Source organism: Mastigoproctus giganteus, chromosome 9 (assembly GCF_048544385.1).
Source record: "Mastigoproctus giganteus isolate SK-2022 chromosome 9, ASM4854438v1, whole genome shotgun sequence".
NCBI lineage: Eukaryota > Metazoa > Arthropoda > Arachnida > Uropygi > Thelyphonidae > Mastigoproctus > Mastigoproctus giganteus.
In genome coordinates, this window is record NC_143583.1 from 12,921,854 (window position 1) to 12,948,707 (window position 26,854).

General features: G+C 37.8%; 1 protein-coding gene across 1 annotated transcript in view; it reads right to left on the minus strand.

The window, feature by feature from the left end:
• Positions 1–23,588: 23,588 nt before the first annotated feature.
• The window catches only part of LOC150080055 (uncharacterized), a 390,832-nt gene continuing 387,566 nt past the window's right edge, over positions 23,589–26,854 (minus strand). Inside the window, exon 16 of the mRNA XM_090381645.1 lies at positions 23,589–23,712. Coding sequence (XP_090237771.1) covers positions 23,644–23,712 — 69 coding nt within the window. The 3' untranslated portion in view covers positions 23,589–23,643. The remainder of the gene's footprint in view (positions 23,713–26,854) is intronic.

Sequence of the window (26,854 nt, forward strand, 5' to 3'; positions counted from 1 at the left end):
ATTTAAATTTATATCGTTTTTTATTAATTGGGTTTAATGACTTAATTGACTAAATTATATAGGGGATTATCGACTACCTTTTTGTCCTATTATCTCTACTTTCCCTTCCCTGTTTGTTTATTTATATTATTTTGCGTTTCATTTCGCTCTGCATTATTGCCGTACTACTGGCTGATGATTTTATTTAAATATTATATTTATTTTAATTATCAGATATAATTAGGCATCATGTGGAGGATGTGCATTTGCTGCCTCTAATGATAGCTACATAGCCATTTATTTATTTTTATTACTTTTACCTAACTTTTACCTCACATAATATATATATATATATATATATATATATATATATATATATATATATATTAAATGTACTGTGTTTTCCCATGTATAAGATGCACCTTTTTTCGAAAAATTTGTGATCTAAAAACTGGGTGCGTCTTATACAGTGGTTGTAGATTTTTTTACTTGCATTTCCCGCTTGTTGTCTTTGCGCTCATTGTTTCGCACTTGTTACCGGTATATTAGGTTACGTTTTGCCACGTTCTGCCCAGAAATGGCTCAGAAAAGATTTTCGTACAGTGCTGAATTCAAGTTAAAAGTGATCCAGCAAAAGTGAATGGAAATCGTGCTGCTGAACGTAAGTTTGGTCCTCCTCCAACTGAGAAAACAATCCGAGACTGGCTACGGGAAGAAGAAACCCTACTGAAAACGCCACAGCAGAAGAAGGCCATTAGAGGCAAGTCAGCAAAATGGCCTAATTTAGAGAGGGAATTGAAGATATGGATTGAGGAGCAAAGGGCAATTGGAATTCCTGTGTCCACAAAGATGGTTCAGCATGAGGCAAGAAGAATTGCTGATAAAAAAGAAGTTACTGATTTCAAAGGAGGACACAATTGGTGCTTCAGGTTCATGAAACGGAATTGACTAAGCATGCGTACACACACCAGATTTGCCCAAAAGATGCCTAAAAGCTATGAGCAGGTCCTTGAATTTCATCGTTTTGTCATTCAATGTCGGAAGACACATCAGTTTGAGTTGGGACAGATTGCAAATATGGACAAATTCCCCCTTAAATTTGATGTCCCAAGTAACAGAACTGTTGATAAGAAGGGGGTGAAAACTGTAACTGTGAAGACAAGTGGACATGAAAAGAGCCATTATACAGTTGTTCTAGCTTGTTGTGCCGACGGAACCAAGCTGCCTCCTATGCTGATTTTCAAAAGCAAAACAATGCCAAAAGAAGACATTCCTCAAGGAGTGATTGTCCACGTTCATGACAAGGGTTGAATGCAAACCTGCTCTATTGGTGCTTGATCAGTTCAGGGCACACATAACAAAAAACACAAAGAAGATTGCTTCAGAGCAAAAAACAAAACTTGCCGTCATACCTTGACATCCCAGCTCCAACCACTTGATGTCAGCATTAACAAACCCTTCAAAGCTGACATGAGAGATGAATGGAACCAATGGATGAAGTCTTATGGGGACAATTTGACACCAGCAGGAAGAGTGAAGAAACCAACTATAGAAGAAATTTGTACTTGGGTGAAAAGATTCTGGGATAATATCAAGATTGAGATCGTTGTCAAGTTCTTTAAGAAGTGTGGCATTTAAAATGCCATAGATGGAACTGAGGATGAGGCAATATATGAATACAGTGATTCGTCATCAGACACAGATGAGGACAAGCTAATGGATGGGAGGTTTGACAGTGATGAATTGTATGAATTTTATGATGAATAAAACTTGAGTTCAATAACTTTATGTAATACATTTTTTTTCAAATTTCGGGCCCAAAAATTAAGGTGCGTCTTATACATGGGGAAATATGGTAATTTAAATTCATAGTTACAGTAGATGGAAAAATAAAAATTAAAAACAAAAAAATAATAAGCAAGGGGAATGTGCGAAGCAGCAGTAAAGGATGCAAAAGTATATAAACATGTAAGAATAGATAAGTCTGATAAAGTTTGCATAGATGGAGGTGAAAATTACACAAAGTGCCAAGGTCAAGAAGGGCAAGGATAGTACAAAAAAGAAGTAATGTAGGTTTGAAAAAGGTGAAAGAATATTAATATCCTAAAAGTTATGATGAATTAAGAAAATTATGGGCTGAATTGCAAAGGCAATTTGGAGGTGAAGGAATTGTAAAGTAAAATTATTAATACCAAATGATTAAAAAAAAAAAAGTAAAGTAAAATAAAATAAAGGTGGTAAGGCTGTCATCAGATATGGGTGAGCAAATTTAGTTATAGTTCGAATACAAGGAAAGTCAAAAATACAAAGTCTGATTGATATTGGCAGAAGTAAAAATTGATACATGGTTAGGTATTTCATCAGGGAACTACATCTAACCATGTATCAGAAACTGTGTTTCTATACTTGTCTATAACATTAGAAGAAAAGTTAAATGAAGCCAAAAAAAAAAGCATCAAGAAAAAAATTAGCACATTCTTTTACAGTATGGACAAGGTAGTCCCTAAGGTACAAGTCATCGACTCGTCAATACAGATGTTTTTATTCGGTACATAATTATTGCGCATAACATTATTGAAATGATTCAAAACTAGTCTTACCTTGTATAGCCTGTCAGCAGATTGTAATGAGTTATCTGCGAAGTGAAAATATCGTAATATCAATTGCTATCTATTTCGACTCATAAATGATCGGCAAAACACTACATTGTAGAATACACTGCTTCTAAAAAAACTTGGTTTTCTCTTTCGCTCTCGGCGTTACTTTTCTTCCAAACAGCTGCTCACTCTGTATAAATCGCAAATCCGCCCTGCCATGGAATACTGTTCCCACATCTGGGGTGGTGCCCCCAAAACCTCTCTCAGGCTTCTTGATTCCATTCAGAAGAGGACAGTTAGGTTAATTAATGATTCATCTCTAACAGAGTGTTTCCACTTGCTGTCTCATAGATGTATTGTTTCTGCTGCGTGCCTTTTCTACAGATACTTCCATGGGTACTGTTCTTCTGAACTGGCTACTATAATTCCTGCTCTCTCTTTCAAAACAGTCTGAACATGTGCTATCACCAGCCAACATCCACTTACTGTCCAACTTTTCATCTTCCTCGTTTATTCATTCAACTGCTGCTTTCTGGAACAACCTTCCTTCATACCTATTTCCTGAAAATTACAGTCTACAGAAGTTCAAGCCTAATATCAACAAATATCTCCTTTCATCTTCTACTATAGGTTCTAGTACCTCTTGTGTTTGGGGTTTTCATAAAAAAAAAAAAAAATTACTAGCCCCTCTGAGAGCCTTATAAACCTCAAGCCAGTCAACAAGCTCTGTGGCTCCCATATACATTGTCTTTCTTCTTATGGTAACCCTTCTGCTGATCTCACCAAGTAAGTTTTCCGTCTTTGGACTCTTTTACGAAGTTCAGAGTTCAGTCTTTTTATAGATGAGGTTTCCATGAACAAGATATTCCAAAAGGGGTCTTAGAATTGCTTTATACAGTAATGTAAAACATTGCATTTTGTTGCATTAAAACATGCTGCCACTTTTCTGACCATTTTTGCAGCCTTTTCAAGTCATCCTGAAGGAATACTGTTTGGTGCTAATCATTAACTAGTCTACCAATCTTTAGGTCATCTGCAAATTTTGATCAAGCCTTCTATTCCATCGTTGATTTCATTTATGAAAATCAGAAACAACATAGGTCCAAAACCAATCTTTGGGAGACCCCACTACACCAATCTGAAGAATATCCATTAATCACAACCCTTTTGCCTTCTGCCTTGTAGCCATCCAGCAATCTACCTTAGAATTTTTCCAGTAATCCCAACATGATCCAGCTTATACAATAAACTCTCATGAGGAACTGAGTCAAATGCCTTGTTAAATTCCAAATAAACAGTTTGTTGTTTGTTTGTTATTTGGTTTTTAGGAGCATTAGCAACTAAGGCCATATTGCTCCGGGTATATGCGGTGGTCATTCCCTGACCTTTTTGCATCCTCCGTATTTGGTGATCACGGGCTCGAACCCTGGTCTAATCAAGAAGCATGTGCTACGCATTGCTGCTCCTGCCCACCTGGCTACGGAGGCACCCAAATAAACAGTGATGAAATCGTTCCATACATCCAGCTCATGAGTATCTGTGTCAAAATAGTTTACTAAGTTAGTTAAGCATGACCTTCCCTTAACAAAATCATGCTGTATGTCAGAATGCCATATCTATGTATCTAAATGTCCCTGGATTGCACTCTTAATCATTGTTTCTAAGATTTTCCCTACCACTGACATCAGACTAGCAACTAAGGCCATATTGCTCCGGGTATATGCGGTGGTCATTCCCTGAGGCTACTTTTGATAGGAAACACGACTATCCCTTTATCCATATTAGATCAGTGAATAACACAGTATGGTTAGTGCTCAATAGATACAATATGTGAATCTCGTGGAATTATGGCCAAAGGTTTGATAATCACTTTTGCTGCTTCTTTTAATAAATTGGAGAGATCCAGTCAAACTCAGACGGCTTAGTTACTTTCGCGTGTCACAATTTCTTTTCCACTTTTTTTAAATTATCACAAAATCATTTACCATAGATACTGAAGTGTAAGTGAAAGAATTCTAGATGCTTTCAAAATCAAAATGTATGGGGTTGCCTTACATATAGGTTGTGTCAGGTTTCTATGTACAGAGAAATTGTTATTCTTCCTGGTAATGTTAAAAATATTTTTAATTATGTTAATTTTAAAAATATTTTTAATGTTACTAAGAAAAATCTGTCTTGTTCTTAGTTCTTTATGGAGTAAGTGTGATGCACAGATTATTGCATATCTAGTCACTAACTTTTGTTGTCCAGTGCTTTTAGAACAATCAGGTTGATAGTGTTGAATTTCTCACCATTTATAGTGCCTGCATTTTTTTTTTTTTTTTTTTTTGAATAGTAGTAGGAAATTGAAACCAAAATGTTTTGCAACCACCTAAGGTCTGTATCAATAAACTGTTTAAAGACCAAGCATACTCCCCACCATGTGAGGAGTATACTTGTATCCTTGAGTACAATTGGATCCAGTGGGTGACTTCAGTCATGGCAAATTTAACAAATGACTGCAATTTAATAAGAAACCTAATTTACCTGTTATCTGTGTTAAAACTAGCACAAGAGGCTTTGCTTTTTGATATTATTAAGTATGTATTTTTAAAATTCAGCATTAGTCATGAATTGGATGGTACCAAGGGTTATGCTATTTTTGAGGAGCTGCACAATAAAGATGATTTTGAAACTTGCTAAGATGAGGCATTTCACGTACAATATGATAATCCATAGGGACATCCTCTGAATCAACAGATACTCTTATGATTAGGGCTAAAAATTTGCTTACCTCCTGTGAAGTCTCCCTTAATATAATTGGATACATCTCATCCATCTCCAGTACCTTTTTTATGTTTAGCTTCAACAATTTCTTGTCCACTTTCCTCTCAGTTATCAAATCTTCACACTGAGGGGGGGGCGGTTAAAAGGTGATATGAGTAATTACAGACCTGTTAGCCTATCTTTTGTTCTAGGAAAAATAATGAACCACTGGTTAAAGAAGTAATGCAGGACCATCAAGACAGAAATGCAGTTATACTGCAGTCACAGCATGGGTTTGAAAAGGGGCTTTATTGTCTGAGCAACCTTAGTGGATACTATGATGCAGTAACAATCACAAAAAAAAAAAAAAAAAAAAAAAATTCAAATGGAAAATCCACCAGGAAGTGTCATATATTAACTCCAGGGGCTCACATCTGGTGAGTATGGGCTTGGCAAACCCAGGGACCTGAGCTGGATATCATCATTCTTCTCTTTCTTGGTGATTCCTTTCTACCTCTCTCTCTCTCTCTCTCTCTCTCTCTCTCTCTCTCTCTCTCTCTCTCTCTCTCTCTCTCTCTCTCTCAGGGTAACTCGGGAATTTTTTTTTTTTTTTTTTTTTTTTTTTTGGCTGGTGCAGCATAAGCCTTAGGCTTCCTTGTACCATGTGGCTAATAATAATAATAATAATAATAAACAAAGGAACTGGATGCAAAAAATATTTCTGATATCATATACTTGGATTTCAGTAAAAAATTTTTTGATAATGTTGCACATAAAAGACTGCTGTGCTAATTGAAGCATTAAGAATATGGAGCAAGGTACTGCTATTGATAAAGGGATTATCTATAGGAAGAAGAGAAGACAGAGTGTGGTTATTATGGTTACTGCCTGACGTAGCAGAGTGGTCAGGAGTACGAGTGCAGTGACACACGCTCCTTGAGTGGACCGGGGTTGAAGCCTGTAGCTATTAAATACGATTAACATTTCTATCGATTGATTTATTGTAAACTCCACTGATCTGGTGATCGTGCCGGAGTATAAACAAGAACATTAATGGACAATGCACTTAAAGTAAATTTACAAAATCAGTGAAATAAATTTAAAAATTACAGAAATTAAATATAAACTATTTTTTAAAAATTTTTTTAAAAAAACCTGCTCTTAATCATTTTCATTTAATCTGCTGAAGCCAACATAAAACAAATCTTTCTTCGACTGCTTACAGGAAAAATCAATTACCATTCTTGGGCAAACTTCTTCAGTTGATATCTAGATGAATCTGCTGTGGGAGAAATTGATCAGACATGTAAAGATGTGCACGAAGAGGGGAATGGCTGTGGAGCTGACCAAAGATGAAACAATGGAATCCCCCAGGCACAGCGATCCCACAAGGAGGTAGATGAGATAAGGCAAGCCAGAAATTTAATTATTATTCGGAGCAGCCTATGTTCAGTAAGCCACAGCTGTCATTTGGAGCTGGGATGGTAACTTTAACCTATGGAAAGTGAACCTGACTTCATTTCAGTCTGAAAGTGCTGTTTACACAGACACCTAAGTCAGGCATCTCTTGTGAGCAGCATGTCCATATGACTGGATGGTACAGATGAATGGAGGGGTGAAATGGGAGGGATTTTTTTTGGCTGATGCTGCATAAGCTTGCTTTCTTGCATTGGATGCTTCAACTAATGCTAATGACTAAAATGAAGTTTTAATCAAACACAACCCCAAATTCAATGTGGCTTTGAACAAGTGGGATGACAGCTCCTTCCAAGATAGGCTGAATGATTGGTGGGTACAGTTTTAGTGAGATGATCATGATTTTTGACTTCTGTGGATTATGCATAGGCCCAAGTTCCTGATGTAGGTGGACACTGATTCTATTGATACTATTGTTTCTGATTTTCGTAGAAGACAAGAGGAAAGGAAAAGTATAATGTCAAAATTTACAGATGATATAAAGATTGGGGGTGGCTAATGATCACTGACATGCAGTGCTTTAAATTTTCAGGGAGGTGATTGATCCAGGCCTAATTCTTGTTTTGTGAAAAATTTATAGGGGTGAAATTTATGTGGTGGCTGCTACTGCATGTCTGTGTACCTGCGTGGGTGCATAAAAACACATATATATTTCTTTTTGTTTATATAATCCCCTTACCAAAACTCACAAAAATTCATCTAATCTAGATCTTGCACATGGAAGGCTACTACAAAAATAGCAGCAAAATACTACCATATATTTATCCGATAATGGAAAAAAACCAAGAAAGAGTATAAATGGCATCGATTTAATTGTGTCTTATATTGTGACTAATCCTTCGCAATGAGTTACCATGTACCTCGAGTAAGTAACAACAAGTTACAACGAGTTACATTGGCTTGAATAAGTAACGCTTCACCAATAGAGAAGACTATTGTTACTTATTCTCTGGGGATACCACTACCATGAAGGCACTGTTTTGAGGATAGTTGGTTATCATCGGTGGGCAAGTAGGTACCACGGTGTTACAATCATGCCAACTCAGTTGTGAACTATAATTATGGGGTACCTACCCGCCCACCAATGATAGGCCAACTAGCCTTGAAATGGTGGAGTCTGAGTGGTGGTATCCATCAAGAATAAGTAACAATAGTCTTCTCTATTGGTGAAGCAATACTTGTTCGAGGTAGTGCATTACATAGCAACTCATTGTGAAGGAGTAGTCACAATATGAGATACAGTTAAATCAATGCCATGTATAACACTTTCGTAGTTTTTTTCCATTATGGATAAATACATGGTGATATTTCACTGCTATTTTTACAGTATATTACCAATCCGTTATTATGCCTTGTTGCATTTATTTTATTAGTAATGGAAGACTACGGTACAAGTTTTTATTCTCTAAAAATGAGTAAAATACTTAAAAGGTGTGAAAAGGAAGCGTCCTGGTGAAGACACTGCAGATTCAGAGAAAAAAAGAAAAGCAATTATCGATAAACAGAGGGGGACTGGGTCAAAAATTCTTACCCGGGAAAATTTATAGTGGCCTCATACTACGGTTTATGGCCAAAATCACACAGGCTCACCGGGGTTTCCCCGGTAAGGCTTATGGCCAGTCCGCCTCTGTCGATAGAGAAAAAATATGAAATTGTGAAACGCTTTGAGCGAAATGAAAGACCACGTGATATTGCACGTGCTACAGGCCTAAATGAGGCAACGGCGAAAAGCACGACAATTGCAAACTTGACAGAAGGTCTCAGCTCAATTGAAAAGGGCTTAAAAATTTTAGAAAACATAGACTACAACGAAGAACGCGTTATAGCTACAAAGCAAGGAATAAAAAAATTATTAGCTTGCTACGAAGAAATTCTGCGTGAAAAAAAGAAGTCTCTGTGTCGTCAGACGAATTTCTTAGATTTTATGAAGCCATCAACATCGAAATAACTTTTTTACGTAAGTCATTTATTTTTTTAATACATATTTTGTATTAATATGTATAAAGAACTGCAATTATATTAATTTTTTTCTTTTAAACTAGTGTTTTTGTTAGTCCTTGGTCCCAATTAAGCAAAATTTATATGTATTTATATGCAAAGTTGTACCCCGACTTACGCGAATTCAACTTAAGTGATTTTCGTCGGACCCACCTATCGCGTAACTTCGGGGTATTACTGTATTCCGAACTACATAGCGTTAGTATAGTATAGTATAATATTGTCAATTAATCAGTAAAATCTATTAAATTTGTTAAACTTCGTTGTCAATTAAATTGTACTTTTAACTAAATATATATAACGACTTAGATTACAAACGTAACATAATTAATTAATACATAACTCGATACGGAAGTTATATAAAGGGAACTCGTAGATAATTAATATAGATACTGAAAAATATATATACCGTTATAACTGTGTTGGGATACAAGTTTAGGCTTACAATTTTATACTGAAATTGAAATTTTATTGAAAGTAAATCGGAAACATGACTCAGACCAGAGCAGCAAAGCAAAAGGCTCAAGCTAATAGGAGTGCTGTGGCTCAGAGGAGAACTGAGGGAGACAGTTGCCATCTGAATCACAGCCTTTTAAAATGCACTGCTTGCATGATGTTTGTGGAGCAATCAGGTACGGGACATGATATTGCCATGGTGGATGTCTTTGTGTGTGCACGATGCAAGGAGTGTAACGAAATCAGGCAAGAACTCAGTGTTGTTTTAGGCCTATATGAAGGCTTGAAGGACAGGGTGGATGCCCTCGAAGGAGCTAAATTCAGGGGCCCATCAAGCTCTCAGCTGCCCACATCAACGCCTGAGCTTGCACTTGTTCATCACGCAACACAGCGGCAACACCCCAAGGCAGAATGCACTGGTCCCACAGGAACTAGTAGTTGTTCGTGACTCTATTGTCAGGGAACTGGGGAACATGCTTTGTAAAAAGGAAAGGTGGAACAGGACCAGATTATGCCTGCCAGGGGCACAGGTTGATAACGTTGTAGAGCGGATATCATCTTTTAAGGGCACAAAAGGTGATATAGTTGTACACGTGGGCACTAATGATATCAAGAGTAGGAGACCGGCAGAATTACTTAACAAGTACAGGTCACTGTTGAAAAAAAGCCGTGAATTAGGGTTGAATTTGAAAGTATCTGTAATTCTCCCTAAACACAATAGAAGGCGTATATGATGAGAGCCTTGTCGATCAATTCTGCCCTGGAAAGATTGTGCAAGGATCAAGGGGTAGACTTTTTCAGCCTGGACTGTACTTGTTAACAGGAGAGACTGCTTCTACAGGGATGGGATATACTTAAATAGAAAGGGTGCAAGAATATCTGCTGATGCTATCGAGGCAGTGTTAGGTGGGTCGGAAAACTGCTAGCTTGGGGAGAATACAAAAACTAATAGATTAACAGTAGCCACTGGCAGAGGTGAAAGTGATTCTTGCACTGCTTCTATTGGAATGTGCTGAAGCTGGAAAAACAAGATGCAGGATATTTCAGAGACTGCTGGGAGTCATTGCGGTACAAGTAAACAAATGGATTGTGTTAGGGTAGCTAAGAATAGAAACAGGCGCATGTATACTTGCGTGCACACCAATGCTAGGAGTTTGGTAAATGAATTTGATGAATTTGAGGTATTGCTCAAAGCATGAAAGGCGGATATTGTTGGAATATCAGAGACGTGGTGTCACACAGATATAAGGAATGCAGAACTGGAATTTGTGGAGTACAACGTCTACAGAAAGGATAGACAGGATAGGAAGGGAGGAGGGGTTATGCTATTAGTTAAGAAACACATAAAATCCAAGGAAGTGAAGCCAGTCGACATTGCTGGACAGTGCAGTGTCGAGTCAGTTTGGTGTGACATAAGCATTGGGAGATCAAAATTGAGAGTAGGAGTGTGCTATAGGCCTGACTCTGATGAGTATAATAAGAAAATGTACAGGGAAATAGTGGGCCAGTACATCAGAGAGTCTTATAATGGGAGATTTTAATTTCCCAGATATTGACTGGATTTGTGGGTTGGTCACTCACACACTAGCGAGGCTTTTGTGGATTTATTGAATGATTGTTTTCTACATCAGTATGTTCGGGAGGCAACTAGAGGGAGTAATACTCTTGATTTGATTATCAGTAGTGATTCTTCATGCAATAGGAATCTGCAGATAAAGAAACCACTAGGTGGCAGTGATCACAGTGTGCTGAAGTGGGATTTACTCAAAGAGGTAACTACCATCAGGGGTAAAGGGAAGGGTTATTGCTTTCGTAAAGAAGACTACGATGGTCTGAGACAGTATTTAAATTCCATACAGTGGGACCAACTGATGATGTTACCAACAGCAAATTCAAAATGGGAAGCATTCAAAGAACTTATCTTGGAAGCTACTAGGCTTTACATACCAACTAAGAAATATTGTTCAAGGTTTAGGCCTAAATGGATGTCAGATGAACTAATGAGACATATGGCAGAGAAGAAAAATGCATGGGATACATAAATTAACACGTGACACAGAAGCCTATGATAGATACAAGTTGATCTGTAACCAAGTTACAAAGGAGGTTAGGCAGTCGAAGGCAGATTACGAGAAATCTTTGGCAAGGGATGAAAGAAAAACAGCAAAGAGTTCTTTACTTATGTAAATTCTAGAAGGAAGGGGATGAATCAGATTGGTCCACTTGATATCTGTGGGTCAACTGTTGATGATCCTGCTCAGGTAGCTAACAAACTAAATGAATATTTTGCATCGACATTCATACATGAGGAGTTATTCAGCGAGGGGAATGCCAGAGGTGTATTCAACTCTGGCAGTAAGCTAGAGAATCTTGTAATAACTGAGAGTGAAGTGGAGGAGAAATTGTTGAAGATAAACACAAGAAAGGCACCTGGGGTGGATGGGATCTATCCAGTTATATTAAAGGAGGAAGCAAAGGAAGTAAGCAAACCCTTAGCCACAATTATGAGAGCTTCCTTGGACTCAGGGGAGGTACCCACAGACTGGAGATGTGCAAATGTAACCCCAATTCACAAAGGAAGATCAAAGGCTGACACAAGTAATTATAGACCTGTGAATTTAACTTCTGTTCCTGGAAAATTAATGGAGGCACTGGATAAAGAAGCACTGCAGGATCATCTACACAAGACTTCAGTTATAGCTCTGACACAGCATGGTTTTGTTAAGGGGAAGTCTTACCTGACCAATTTGATTGGATACTATGACGCAGTCACAAAAAACTGGATGCAGGGAATAACTTTGATATTATATACTTGGATCTTAGAAAGGCTTTTGATACTGTTGCACACGAAAGACTGCTGTACAAATTGGAGCAGTGTGGCATTGGAAGCAAATTGGTGCTATGGATAAAGGGGTGGCTTAGGGGAAGAAGGCAGAGAGTGGTAATCAATGGACACTGCCCATCGTGAACTAATGTTATTAGTGGAGTCCCTCAGTGTTCAGTGTTGGGTCCATTATTGTTTTCTGTATTTATAAATAATATTGATGATGGTATATCAAGCTTAATGTCCAAGTTTTCAGATGATACAAGGGTTGGCAGGGTTGTTAAGGACACTACTGATGCTATGGTGCTGCAACAGGATCTGGAAAGGTTGAGCAGATGTGCTGAGAGGTGGCAAATGAAGTTTAACATTGACAAATGTAAAGTACTACATATGGGAAACAGCAACCCCAGAGCAACGTATCAACTCTGTGGTACTACACTGACAGTGGTAGAGAATGAAAATGACGTGGGGGTAATTGTGCAGCAGATATGAAGTTCTCTGAACAGTGCAGACGGGCTGCAAGAGTAGCTCATGGTGTATTGTCAATGATATACAGGAATTTTTCTAGCAGGGATAAGAAAGTGATTATTCCCTTGTATAAGGCAATGGTCAGGCACACCTTGAGTACTGTATACAGGTCTGGAGGACTCATTTCAAGAAGGATGTAGAGCTGCTGGAACAAGTACAGAGAAGGGCAACACGATTAGTGAATGGAACAAAGGGTTGCTCTTACGAAGAAAGGCTTATGTTTTGCAAATTACATTGTCTGGAGACTAGGCACCAGCGAGGTGATCTGATAGAGGTGTATAAAGCCTTGAATGGTTTGAGCATGCTCAATGCTGATGGGTTTCTTCTTCTTGCTCAGAAAAATCACCTGAGAGGGCATAAATTCAAACTGAGGAATGACAGGTGTAGGATAGATGTGCGGAAATTTGCCTTTAGCCAGCAGGTAGTTCGTTGGTGAAACAGACTTCCATCCCTTGCCGTGGAAGTTGATAGCCTAAATAAATTTAAGGCTCAGCTGGACAGGTATTTCGAACGAACGGAGGGGTGAAGTGGAAGTGGGTTTTTTTTTTTTTTTTGGCTGATGCTGCATAAGCTTGCCTTCTTGCATCATATGCCTCTACTAATTCTAATGCTAATACTGTCCAACTTCAAACTCACAGGACCAACTTTTCATCTTCCTCGTTTATTCATTCAACTGCCCTTTTCTGGAACAACCTTCTTTCATATGTATTTCCTGAAAATTACAGGACTTCAACACTTGGACTTCAACTTCTACAGAAGTTGAAGTCCAATGTCAACAAATATCTTCTTTCCTCTTCTCAACCTCCAACCCAAGCACAGTACTAAGTGCTATAGGTTCTAATGCCTCTCGTGTTTGGGGTTTACATAAAAAAAAAAAAAAAAAAACCCTTTTAGAGAACATGATGAATTTTTTATGTAATTTTTATTATTATTATTATTTAGTCATTATTGATTTCATTTAGTATTTATTTTTTAAATTTATCTAGTAATTTTGTAAGTCACAATACTACTTGTTCCGCTATTGTGTCAGTGTTTTGGCACAAATAATATAGCACATAACCAGTAGTGTAGAGAAATAGAAGGTTTTAATTATAATAAAGTAGCTTGAAGGATCTAATCACTTGTTGTGCATGAACTTTTTTGTGTTTAGCTAAGGATATAATGAATTTAAAACTGTGACCATTACCGTATAGCGTTATATATACCTTGAACTTGATAACGTAAAACTAGAGAGCGCAATACGTTTCTTTGCATTTAGATATCTATTAGCTTAGCATAGTAGTTTCAATTAATCAATTAAATTTATTTATCTTATTAGTTTTCATTGCTAATCAAATAAATTGTATTTAAATAGAAATCGTGCCCCATACTATACCAGCAAAGAAACAGTCACAAAGTATAAGGAGTACTGTGGCTCAGGGGAAGAATCAAAGGGGTGATTCTCCAATGCATCATAGCATAATAAAATGTGCAACTTGTGAAATGTTGGCAGATCTTATGGTACAGGACATGATCTAGCACAGTAGGATGTCTTTTTGTATGCTAGGGGCAGACAGTGTGAAGAAATTAGGTGCCAACTCAGCGTTCTGATGGGTATCTATGAGAGTTTGAAGAGTACAGTATATACCAGTGAAGCATTAAAATGGTGGATGCATCAAATTCTCTGCTGCTCAAATCAACACCACACCTCACTCTTGTGCATGAGGTAACGCAGCAGCAATCTTCAAGGCACATTGCACTATCCGCACATCTATTCTACAACTGTCTTTCCTCAATTTAAATTTATGCCACCTCAGGTTCGTAATCTGAGCAAGAGGAAGAATCCCATCAGCATTGAGCCTGCTCAGACCATTCAAGGCCTTACCTCAATCAGACCACCTCGCAGGTGCCTAGTCTCCAAACACTGCAATTTGCAGCATTTTAGCCTTTCTTTGTAAGAATAATCCTTTGTTCCATTCACCAAGCTCGTTGCCCTTCCCTGTACTTGTCCAACTGCTCTACATCTTTCCTAAGATGAGGCCTCCAGACCCGTGTATAGTACAGTAAATCCCTGCTATTTGCGGTCGCTGATTTAATATAAAATAAACATTAAAAAAATGTGAATTTTAAATCGCCGTGAACATTTTCCCCCCATAAAAAAACATGGGTGTGGCCTAAAATCATCTTTCACGGTCAAAACAGCGCTCAGTGGGTGGGGGAAGAGGGGTGACAAAATCGCGAGCATGGATGTTTCTCGCTAATCCTTGTTCAGTATGTGCTATGCGCTCGTCATGGAAGGTTTCACTGTTTGCTTTTAATTTATATGCTTGTAATTTGAATAATTTTATCAATTTATAAATTGATATGCTTACAAAAGAGAAAAATCTACAGTGTGTTTTGCAGTGTGTGTTAGTGAAAATAGACTTTTTCGAGTGTGTTAACGGAAGAAAGTGACTTTATTGTGGACAAGTTCTTTTCTAACCAATACAAAAATATGGCTACGAATAACAAGGGAATTGTGAAAAGATCAAAGAAGGTGATGACATTAGCGAGTAAAATTCAGTTATTAGACAAAATTTCTAATGGTGAAAGTGTCTCGTCAATCGCAAAACATTATAAAATCAATGTCAATGGTACGATCAATCAAGAAATCAGAAGAAAAAATCCGCAGAGTGTCCATGAAAACGTGCTAATTGCTTCAAAAATTTGCTCTGTAACTCGTGATGTTAAATTAGAAAAAATGGAAAAAGCTTTAAATCTGTGGATAGAAGACCAAACTCAAAATAAAATTCTGTTAAGTTCACTCATCATTCGTGAAAAGGCAAAACACCTTTATCAACACTGGCAAAAATGGTGATAGCACTGGTGGGATAAGTTTTTTTAGCTATAGCAAAGGCGCTAGATTGAAAGATTTGTCTGAAATTTCTAATAAATATTACATTTAATATTTTCATTTTGATGCCTTATGCTTGCATTTCACTGTATGTACTGTCTATGTACATAGTCATATTATGAAGGTACATATAATACATACATAGACAAAATTTTAGACTAGTTTTTCTTATATATTTCATACTTTGGAATGGAACCCCTTTATTACTATGGGAGCCATAACTCAGTATTCACGGCATTTCTCAGGAGCGTAACCCCCGCAAATAGCGGGGGTTTACTGTATTAGCATTAGCATTAGTAGAGGCATTTGATGCAAGAAAGCAAGCTTATGCAGCATCAGCCAAAAAAAAAAAAACCTCACTTCCACTTCACCCCTCTGTTGGTTCAAAATACCTGTCCAGCTGAGCCTTAAACTTATTTAGGCTATTAACCTCCACTACAAGGGATGGAAGTCTGTTCCACCAACCAACCACCCGCTGGCTAAAGGCAAATTTCCGCACGTCTATCCTACATCTGTCTTTCCTCAATTTGAATTTATGCCCTCTCAGGTGATTATTCTGAGCTAGAGGAAGAATCCCATCAGCATTGACCATGCTCAAACAATTCAAGGCTTTATACACCTCTATCAGATCACCTCGCTGGTGCTTAGTCTCCAGACACTGTAATTTGCAAAACTTAAGCCTTTCTTCGTAAGAGCACCCTTTTGTTCCATTCACTAATCTTGTTGCCCTTCTCTGTACTCGTTCCAGCAGCTCTACATCCTTCTTGAAATGAGGCCTCCAGACCTGTATACAGTACTCTAGGTGTGGCCTAAGCATTGCCTTATACAAGGGAATAATCACCTCCTTATCCCTGCTGGAAAAATTCCTGTATATCATTGACAATACTCCATGAGCTACTCTTGCAGCCCGTCTGCACTGCTCAGAGAACTTCATATCTGCCTGCACAACCACCCCCAAGTCCCTTTCATTCTCTACCACTGTCAGTGTAGTACAACAGAGGTGATACGTTGCTCTGGGGTTGCTGTTTCCCATGTGTAGTACTTTACATTTGTCAATGTTAAACTTCATTTGCCACCTCTCAGCCCATCTGCTCAACCTTTCCAGATCCTGTTGCAGCAGCATAGTGTCAGTAGTGTCCTCGACAACCCTGCCAACCTTTGTGTCATCTGCAAACTTGGACATTAAGCTTGATATACCATCATCAATATCATTTATAAATACAGAAAACAATAATGGACCCAACACTGAGCCCTGAGGGACTCCACTAATAACATTAGTCCACGATGAGCAGTGTCCATTGATTACCACTCTCTGTCTTCTCCCCCTCAACCACCCCTTTATCCATAGCAGCAATTTGTCTCCAATGTCACACTGCTCCAATTTGTGTAGAAGTCTTCCATGTGCAACAGTATCAAAAGCCTTTCTAAGATCCAAGTATATAATATCAAAGCTAGTCCCTGCATCCAGTTCTTTTGTGACTGCATCATAGTATCCAATCAAATTGGTCAGGCAAGACTTCCCCTTAACAAAACCATGCTGTGTCCGAGCTATAACTGAAGTCTTGTCTAAATGATCCTGCAGTGCTTCTTTAACCAGTGCCTCCATTAATTTTCCTGGAACAGAAGTTAAGCTCACAGGTCTATAATTACTTGTGTCAGCCTTTGATCCTCCTTTGTGAATTGGGGTCACATTTGCACATTTCCAGTCTATGGGTACCTCCCCTGAGTCCAAGGAAGCTCTCATAATTATGGCTAAGGGTTTGCTTACTTCCTTTGCTGCCTCCTTTAATATAACTGGATAGATCCCATCCACCCCGGGTGCCTTTCTTGTGTTTATCTTCAACAGTTTCTCCTCCACTTTACTCCCAGTTATTTCAAGATTCTGTAGCTTACTGCTAGAGTTGAATACACCTCTGGCATTCCCCTCGCTGAATAACTCCTCATGTGTGAATGTCGATGCAAAATATTCATTTAGTTTGTTAGCTACCTGAGCAGGATCATCAACAGTTGACCCATCAATATCGTGGACCAATCTGATTCATCCCCTTCCTTCTAGAGTTTACATAAGTAAAGAACTCTTTGCTGTTTTTCTTTGCATCCCTTGCCAAGGATTTCTCGTAATCTGCCTTCGCCTGCCTAACCTCCTTTGTAACTTGGTTGCATATCAACTTGTATCTATCATAGGCTTCTGTGTCATGTGTTAATTTGTAAGTATCCCATGCATTTTCCTTCTCTGCCATATGCCTCATTAGTTCATCTGACATCCAATTTGGCCTAAACCTTGAACAATATTTCTTAGTTGGTATGTAAAGCCTAGTAGCTTCCAAGATAAGTTCTTTGAATGCTTCCCATTTTGAATTTACTGTTGGTAACATCATCAGTTGGTCCCACTGTATAGAATTTAAATACTGTCTCAGTCCATCGTAGTCGCCTTTACGGAAGCAATAACCCTTCCCTTTACCCCTAATGGTAGTTACCTCTTTGAGTAAATCCCACTTCAGCACACTGTGATCACCTGCCACCTAGTGGTTCATTTATCTGCAGATTCTTAATGCATGAAGAATCACTGCTGATAATCAAATCAAGAGTATTACTCCCTCTAGTTGGCTCCCGAACATGCTGATGTAGAAAACAATCATCCAATAAATCCACAAAAGCCCTGCTAGTGTGTGAGTGACCAGCCCACAAATTCCAGTCAATATCTGGGAAATTAAAATCTCCCATTATAAGACTCTCTGATTTACTGGCCCACTCTATTTCCCTGTACAGTTTCTTATTATACTCATCAGAGTCATTAGGCCTATAGCACACTCCTACTCTCAATTTTGATCTCCCAATGCTTTTGTCACACCAAACTGACTCAACACTGCACTGTCCAGCGATGTCGACTGGCTTCACTTCCTTGGTTTTTATGTGTTTCTTAACTAATAGCATAACCCCTCCCCCCTTCCTATCCTGTCTATCCTTTCTGTAGACGTTGTACTCCCCAAATTCCAGTTCTGCATCCCGTATATCTGTGTGACACCACGTCTCTGATATCCCAACAATATCTGCCTTCGATGTTTTGAGCACTACCTCAAATTCATCAAATTTATTTACTAAACTCCTAGCATTGGTGTACACGCAAGTATACCTGCACCTGTTTCTATTCTTAGCTACCCTAACACAACCCATGTGTTTACTTGTACCGCAATGGCTCCCAGCAGTCTCTGAAATACCATGCATCTTGTTTTTCAGGCTTCTGCTCATTCTAATAGAAGCAGTGCAAGAATCTCTTTCACCTCTGCCAGTGGCTACTGTCAATCTATTGTTCTTTGTCTCTGTACTCAAGTGTGGCCTGACCATTGCCTTATACAAGGAGATAATCACCTCGTTATCCCTACTAGCAAAATTTCTATATATCATTCGCAAGGCAACGTGAGCTACTTGTGCAGCCTCTCTGCACTGTTCTGAAAATTTCATATCAACTTCATAATTATGCCCAGAGCTTTTTCCTTCTCCACTACTGTCAATGTAGTATCACATTTTTGTATGTTACTCTGGGGTTACTGCTATCCATATGCAGCACTTTGCATTTGTCAATGTTAAACTTCAGTTTCCACCTCTCAGCCCATCCGTTCAACTTAAACAGAAAGGTTACAAGAATATTTGTTCATGCGATCGAGTGGTGGGTCAGCAAATTGCTAGATTAGAACGCACAGACTAATAGATCAACATCAGCCGCAGGCAGAGGTGAAAGTGATTCTTGCACTGCTCTATTAAAACAAACACAGCCTGGAATGCAAGGTGCCAATGATTTTAAGGAATGCTGGGCATCATCATCATGGAAGAAGTAAACACGAGCTGTTTTAGAGTAACAAAGATTAAGACAGGTGCATGTATACTTGCATGCACACCAATGCGAGAAGTATAGTAAATAAATTTGATGAATTTGAAGTGCTGGTCAAGAAATCAAAGGCAGATACTTTTGGAATATCAGAGACGTGGTGACACACATATTTAAGGAATGGGGAGTAGAATGTGTATAGAAAGAATATGGGATAGTAAAGGAGGAGGAATTATGCTGCTAGTTAGGAAACACACAAAATCCAAGGCAGTGAATCCAGTTAACATGGGTGAACAGTGCAATGTTCAGTCATTTTTGTGCGAAGTAAGCACGGGGAAACAGAAAATGAGAGGAGTGTGTTATAGGTCTAATGACTCTGATGAATACAATGAACAACTGTACACAGAAATAGGGTGGGGAGTAAATCTGAATGTCTTATAATGGGAGATTTTAACTTCCCAGATATTGTCAGGAATTTTTGGGTTTATCATTCGTACATTAGTAAGCCTATTGAGGATTTATTGTTCGTACATTAGCAAGGATTTATTGGATGATTGTTTTCTACAGCAGCATGTTCAAGAGGCAACCAGATGGAGTAATACTTTTGATCTGATTATTATCAGCAGTGATTATTCATGAATTAAGAATCTGCAGATAAAAGAACCACTAGGGGCAGTGATCACAGTGCATTAATATTGGATTTACTCAAAGAGGTAATTACCATAAGGGATAAAAGGAAGGGTTTTTGCTTTCGTAAAGGTGTGATCTCAGACAGTTTTTACATTCTATACAGTGGGAAAAACTGATGATGTTACTAATAGCAAGTTCTAAATGGGAAGCATTCAAGGAATTAATCACAGACGCTACTAGGTTCTTTATATCAACTAAGAAATACTGTTCAAGGTTTAGGCCTAAGTGGATGTCATATGAAGTAATGAGACTCGTGACAGAGAAGAAAAATGCATGGGATGCATATAAATTATCAGGCAACACAGAAGCTATGATAGATATAAGCTAGTCTGTAACCAAGTCACAAAGGATTAAAAGAAAAACAGCAAAGATTTCTTTACTTATGTCAAATATAGAAGGAAGGGGATGCATCAGATTGGTCCAATTGATATCGATGGTTCAACTGACGATGATCCTGCTTGGGTAGCTAACAAACTGAATGAGTATTTTGCCTCTGCATTCACACATGATGAATTCTGTAGGGAAGTGGAAGACAGGTGCTATCAAACTGTGAGAGCAAAGTGGAAGAGAAATTGAAGTTAAACATAAGAAGGGACCTAGGGTTGGTTGGGATCTATCTGGTTATATTAAAGGAGGCAGAAAATGAAATAAGCAAACCCTTAGCCATAATTATGAGAGCATCCTTGGATTTAGGGGAGGTTCCCACAGACTGGAGATGTGCAAATGTATCCCCAATTGAAAAAGAGGGATCAAAGGGTGTCACGTGTAATTACAGACCTGTTAGTTTAACTTCTCTTAGGGGAAAATAATGGAGTCGCTCGTTAAAGAATCATTTCTGGATTATCTAGACAAGACTGCAGTTAAAGTTCAAACACAGCATCGGTTTGTTAAGGGGGAAGTCTTGTCTGATAAATTTAATTGGGTACTATAAGGGAACTGGATTCAAAAAATAATTATGATATCATTTACTTGGATTTCAGGAAAGCTTTGATGCTGCTCACACATGGAAGACTGCTGTACAGATTGGAGCAGTGCGGCATTAAGGGCAAGTTGCTGCTATGGATAAAGGATGGTTGAGGAGAAGACAGAGAGTGGTAATCAATGGACACTGCTCTTTGTGGACTAATCTTATTAGTGGAGGCCCTCCAGGGTTTGGGCCCATTGTTGTTTTCTATATTTATTAATGATATTGTTGAAGGTATATCAGCCTTACTGTTCCAGTTTGCAGATGATAGAATGGTTGGCAGGGTTGTTAATAACAGTACGCTACTGCAACAGCATCCAGGAAAAGTTGGGCAGATGGTCTGAGAGGTGGCAACTGAAGTTTAACATTAACAAATGCAAGTTAGTGCATATGGGTGGCAGTAACCCCAGAATAACGTATAAACTGTGCAGTACTACTCAAGGGTAGTGGAGAATGAAAAAGACTTTGGGGGGAGTGTAATTGGGCAGTCAGATATGAAGTTTTCTGAGCAGTGCATACAGGATGCCAGAGCAGCTCACTGGGTTGCTCTTACCAAGAACAGCTTATATTCTGCAAATTGGAGCATCTGGAAACTAGGCACCTGTGCAGTGGTCTGATTCAGGTGTATAAGGCCTTGAATGGTTTGAGAAAGCTCAGTGTGGTGGGGTTTTTCCTCTAGCTCAGATTACACCTGAGGAGTCATAAAGTCAAATTGAGGAAAGACAATTGCAGAATAGATGTGCAGAAATTTGCCTTTAGCCATTGGGTGGTTGGTTGTGGGAACAAAGTTCCATCTGTTATTTTGGAAGTTTATAGCTTAAATACATTCAAGGAAGAACTGGACAAACTTTTGAAGTGAATGGATGGATGAAATGGAAAGGGTTTTTTTTTTTTTTTTTTTTTTTTCCCTGGCTGATGCTGTATAAGCTTGCTGTGTTGCATCATATGCCTCTTCTAATGCTAATTTTGACAATCCAGTAAGGAACTGAGATCAATTCAAACCCAAGAAAGGGAAAGGGATTCTCCACCAGTAAGTTTTTTGGAAAATGGTATCAAATGTGCAAAATGAAGAATACTTTCATATTAAGCCAAAGGAAAAAATCCACATCGCTTCTTAAACTAATCACATTTAATATTAAATGTCATAATTTATTTGATCTCAGTATTTCATTGGAAAGAACTTCCATACATTTGAATTGATGCCATAGATGATTCCTCTATCACTATACTTCTTTTTCCTCATTAATTTCTGTTTCTGTCAGCTAATTTTTAGCTAAGAAAAAGTGAAATCAAGGAGGTGCATTCTGGGAAGTACCAAATGTTTGGAGTTCTGTACATTAATTGTTGTTATATATGAAATGATGTAGAAGTAATATTTTATTTTCATAGTATTATTTATCAATATCTTATAAGGTAACACATATATATATAGATTTAATGGAAATATTTTCATGACATCAGCAAATGTAATGTTGATTCATGTTTGGGTTGTGGCACATACATCAAGGATCACTTAAGTACATAATAAATCTTCAAATATTATTCACAACTTTCAAATTCCTCGGAAGACTAACTAAAGATTGCTTATATATTTTCCGGAAACTCACTTGGGTTGAAAATGATAAGTAAGACAAACAAAGCGGGATTCCCCTCCAGCAGTATGAAAACACAACTCTTGGCTCAAGGAAATGCATGCCCCTACCCATCAATGAATAAGCATCACCTTTTCAATCAGCACAAGTGGTGGGCATGGTAATGCATCTCCATTGGTTAGGGATGTGTTCATGCTGTGGGAGGAGGGTGTTGCATCGTTTTGTTTTCATTATCTAATTTTATTTCAGTTTATTTCATTTTTATTTTTACGTTGGCTTGGTACATAGGGGAAAGAACCATACTTTACTAAGTTCAGCATTAAAAAAGGCAGGAATTTTGCTGTATTTGAAAAGTGGTTTAGTGTTCCGTTTTCTTCATAAGTGTATTACAGGTTGATCCCCCTCCTCTCACAATTTCACATTTTAACTTTCTCATAAGCATTTTGGGATATTTTTATTATTATGAATTATTGCCTTTAAATACTTCCCATAATATCAAATCATACAGTTTTCTTTCCAACTAACGGGAAAAGATGTAGATGTCTGTCTTCATTATAAATGTTGTGGGCAATGGGAACTTTAGTGAGAATTTAAGTGATATCACCATAAATAACCACCTGGGGTAGTTTCACGTATACCTTAGGCATGGCAGCAATAAGTTGCCAACTTCTGTCTTATGTCCCATTTATATGATTGCTTTAATCTTTTTCTATACTTACAGGAAAGTAAGAGGTTCTAACTGAAAACAAACTGGAAAAAAAGTAAAGTTTTTGTCAAGTATTTTTAGTGTACCTTCACTTTTATTTGTCAAATTAAGTATTTTTGCTGTGTACCTTCATTTTATATAAACAGATTCAAGAACAGAGTCAATGACCAGTGATGTCATATTATTTTTAAATGCTACCTATATTTAAATTTTAATAGAGAAAAATAAAGCTATTCAGTAAAGAATATATGCTGCTCTGGATGGTATGTATGCATACAAATATAAAAATAAAACATTTAAATGAAATTTAAAAATAGCTATTACCTGTGAATTATTTTTTCAATTCGGTAAGAATTTTTTTGAAAATCATTAATGGCATTTTGATAATCACTAGCAAAAGCTGAATGGGATGCAGTGGGTCATCAGTTGCCTCAGATCAATCACAGGCTTTGGAATACACTAAACAGTAACAAAAGAATATCTCAGTCAGCACTGCAAATAACAATTATTATGAAAATTATTATTATTATTATTATTATTATTAGAACAATATTATTAAGAAAATAATTACAAATGTCAGTTTAATTAGTACCCATTTTCCTTCGTTTTAACAAACTCGGTTCTTAATAATTATGTATTTACAAATGTGTATCAATTTATTCCTCATAAATTGATATTTCAGTATTACTATAGCAAAGTTATGTTGTTGTTGTTGTTGTTTTTGGGTTTTTTTGGCACAAGGGCCTCCTGGGCCATATTGTGCCTTTTCTTTATTAACTTATGACTGAGTTATTAATGTAATTGTTGTCAGAGGCCATTATATACATTTATGCTCTTCAAGTATCTAAACAGTGCTTCAAAAATTTGCATTATTTCCCAGTATGTGTAGTAAATTTAAAGGTTCCAGCAGATTGGATGCAGAATAAAAAGTGGATTTCCGGTTACTTGAATAATTAGGGCATTCTATTAGAATATGTTTGATTGTTAGCTGAGTCTGACAGAATGAACACTGAGGTGGGTTTTCTCCCATAAGCAAGAACAAATGAGTTGTACATGAGTGTCCAATATGGAGTCTTGCCAAGATCACTTCTTCACGTCTGCTTTTCCTGAAACTAGAAGTCCACAACTGAGGTTCTTTTTTAATCTGAAACAGTTTATTATTTACTTGTGTTTGCCACAGATTAGTCCATTGAAGCCTACATGCTGTTTTAATAGTGGATTTATAATCAATGTGTGGGGACTTTCAGATGATAGAGTGATCTATTTGTAGGATGTTTAGCAGCATGATCTGCACTTTCATTACCTGGGATGCCGACATGCCCAGGTATCCAGCAGAAGGTAACCCAACTGTTTGGATGTTTGATATTGGTATAATTGAGACCGTATCTGTTTCAGAATGGGATGTTGGGAAGAAGTAGTAGATTGAATGGCAGTGACGGCACTTAAGGAGTCGGTGTATATAAGAGCTTTTTTTGATTTGCTGTTTGGTTATGTTATCTAGAGCTAGTTTTATTGCATACAGTTCTGCGGTATAGATACTGCATTCTATAGGAAGAGACTCAGCTGTTGAAAAAGCAGAAGAGATTGCTGCAGCACCCTACAGCTTCATCTGTTTTGGAGCCGCCTGTATATATGTGAAATTTCTCTGCGTTTTCTAAGGCGTGGGCTTTATGCAGCTGCTGGAAGTTGTTGTTTGGCAGGGAGCCTTTTCTCCATCTCAGAAAGTAATTATCACAGAGCGGTGGAGTAATGAGACCAGGGATGTTCAGGAGGAGCTTACGTCTTCAAGGATATGCTGGAAGTTAATATTCCAACTGAGCATCAGTTCTTGCAATCTAATACCCGCAGGGCGGTTTTCATTAGGTTTATTACGATATAGCATTTCATACTGAGGGTTAAACAGGTATTCCCCAGCAAGGATGAGATGGAATACTTTTTATTTTTGCAGCATAGCTACATAGTAAGGATTTTCGTCTAAGGTGTAATGGCGGTTTCATTTGCGTCAATATACAGGCTATGGACTGGGGATGTCCTGAAGGCACCTGTAGCTATCCTTAGGGCACTATGTTGAACCGTATTTAGACGTAGCAAGGAATTGTTTCTTGCAGAATCATAGACAGGTGATCCGTAATCTAAGCGGGACCGGATAAAACTTTTATAAAGATATGTGAGGGAGTGTCTATCAGCACCCCAGGAGTTAGATGACACAGCTCTTAAGATGTTTAATTTCTTTTGACAGGCCGTTCTAAGGTAGGCTATGTGATTGGAAAAGTTAAGCTTACTGTCAAGGTATAAACCCAATAAACGAAAATTGTTGGTAAGAGGAATCCGATTGTTTTTTAAATATATTTCAGGATCTGGATGTAATTTTCGTATTTTTACAGAAATGAATTGCAATCGATTTATTTTCTGCTAATGAATAGCCATTCCGTTGCGCCCACAATTCTATTCTGGCTATGGACATTTGAAGTTGCCTTTCAATGGAAATCATGGTTTGTGACTGGCAAGAGATAATCAGGTCATCGGCAAAACATGTATGATTCAACTGTTTTTGGTATGTCCTTGTGTTATATTTGTAATTCTTATTGTGAATAGTGTTGCACTCAGGATGGAACCCTGCGGTACACCCTCCTCTTGTTCAAATGATTTGGATATAGCGTTCCTATATCTGACCTGAAAAGATCTGTAGTGTAGGAAATTTTGTATAAATTGTGGTAACTGCCCCCTCAGACCGAATGATCGAAGATCCTGAAGGATACCATATCGCCAAGTGGTATCAAACGCTTTCTCAATATCGAGATTGACCATAACCAGATGTTGTCTCTTGATGAAAGCATTGCGGATATTTGTTTCTGCTTTAATCATCACATCTAAGGTTGAGTGATTTTTCCGAAAACCATACTGATTTCGGTTTAGCAGATTGTTTGTTTCCAGAAGCCACGTTAACCGCCTGTGCACCATTTTTTCTAAGACTTTGCCTAAACAGCTAGTCAGCGATATCGGCCTGTAATTATTCGGTAATGGTATGATCCTTACCTGGCTTAGGAAAAGCTAGTACAATTGAGTGACGCCATGAGTGTGGATAAGTATTTTTCTAAATAAATTCGATTGTAGAATTTCAATAGGGAACTTATTGCTTTATTATTTAACTTTTTTAACATTATATAGCATACTCCGTCCGGGCCGGCAGCAGTACTTGATGTTTTGTTTAGAGACTCAAAAAGTTCCTTTAAACGTGAATGGCTGATTGTACGGCTGAGATGCCTTAGTATAAAAATTTATTTTATGTTTGTTCTGCAGATGCCTTAATTTTTTGGAAGGTTTGACTGTATGTGGACACTGCTGATATACTGGCGAAAGACTCAGCTAATGCGTTTGCTATTTCTTTTGGATCAGACAATTCTTGCCCTTTCCAGTTCAGGATTGAGGCTGGAGACTGCACAAATTTACCGTTAAGTGCTTGAATTTTCTTCCAGACAAGTCTGCTGTCCGTATCCTTGTTTATGGTGGAAGCAAAATCTATCCAGGCATCTTTCTTTGCTTTTCTTCTTTTTTTGGCGGAAATTGGCCTTGAGTTTTTTAAAGTTAATAAAATTAGCAG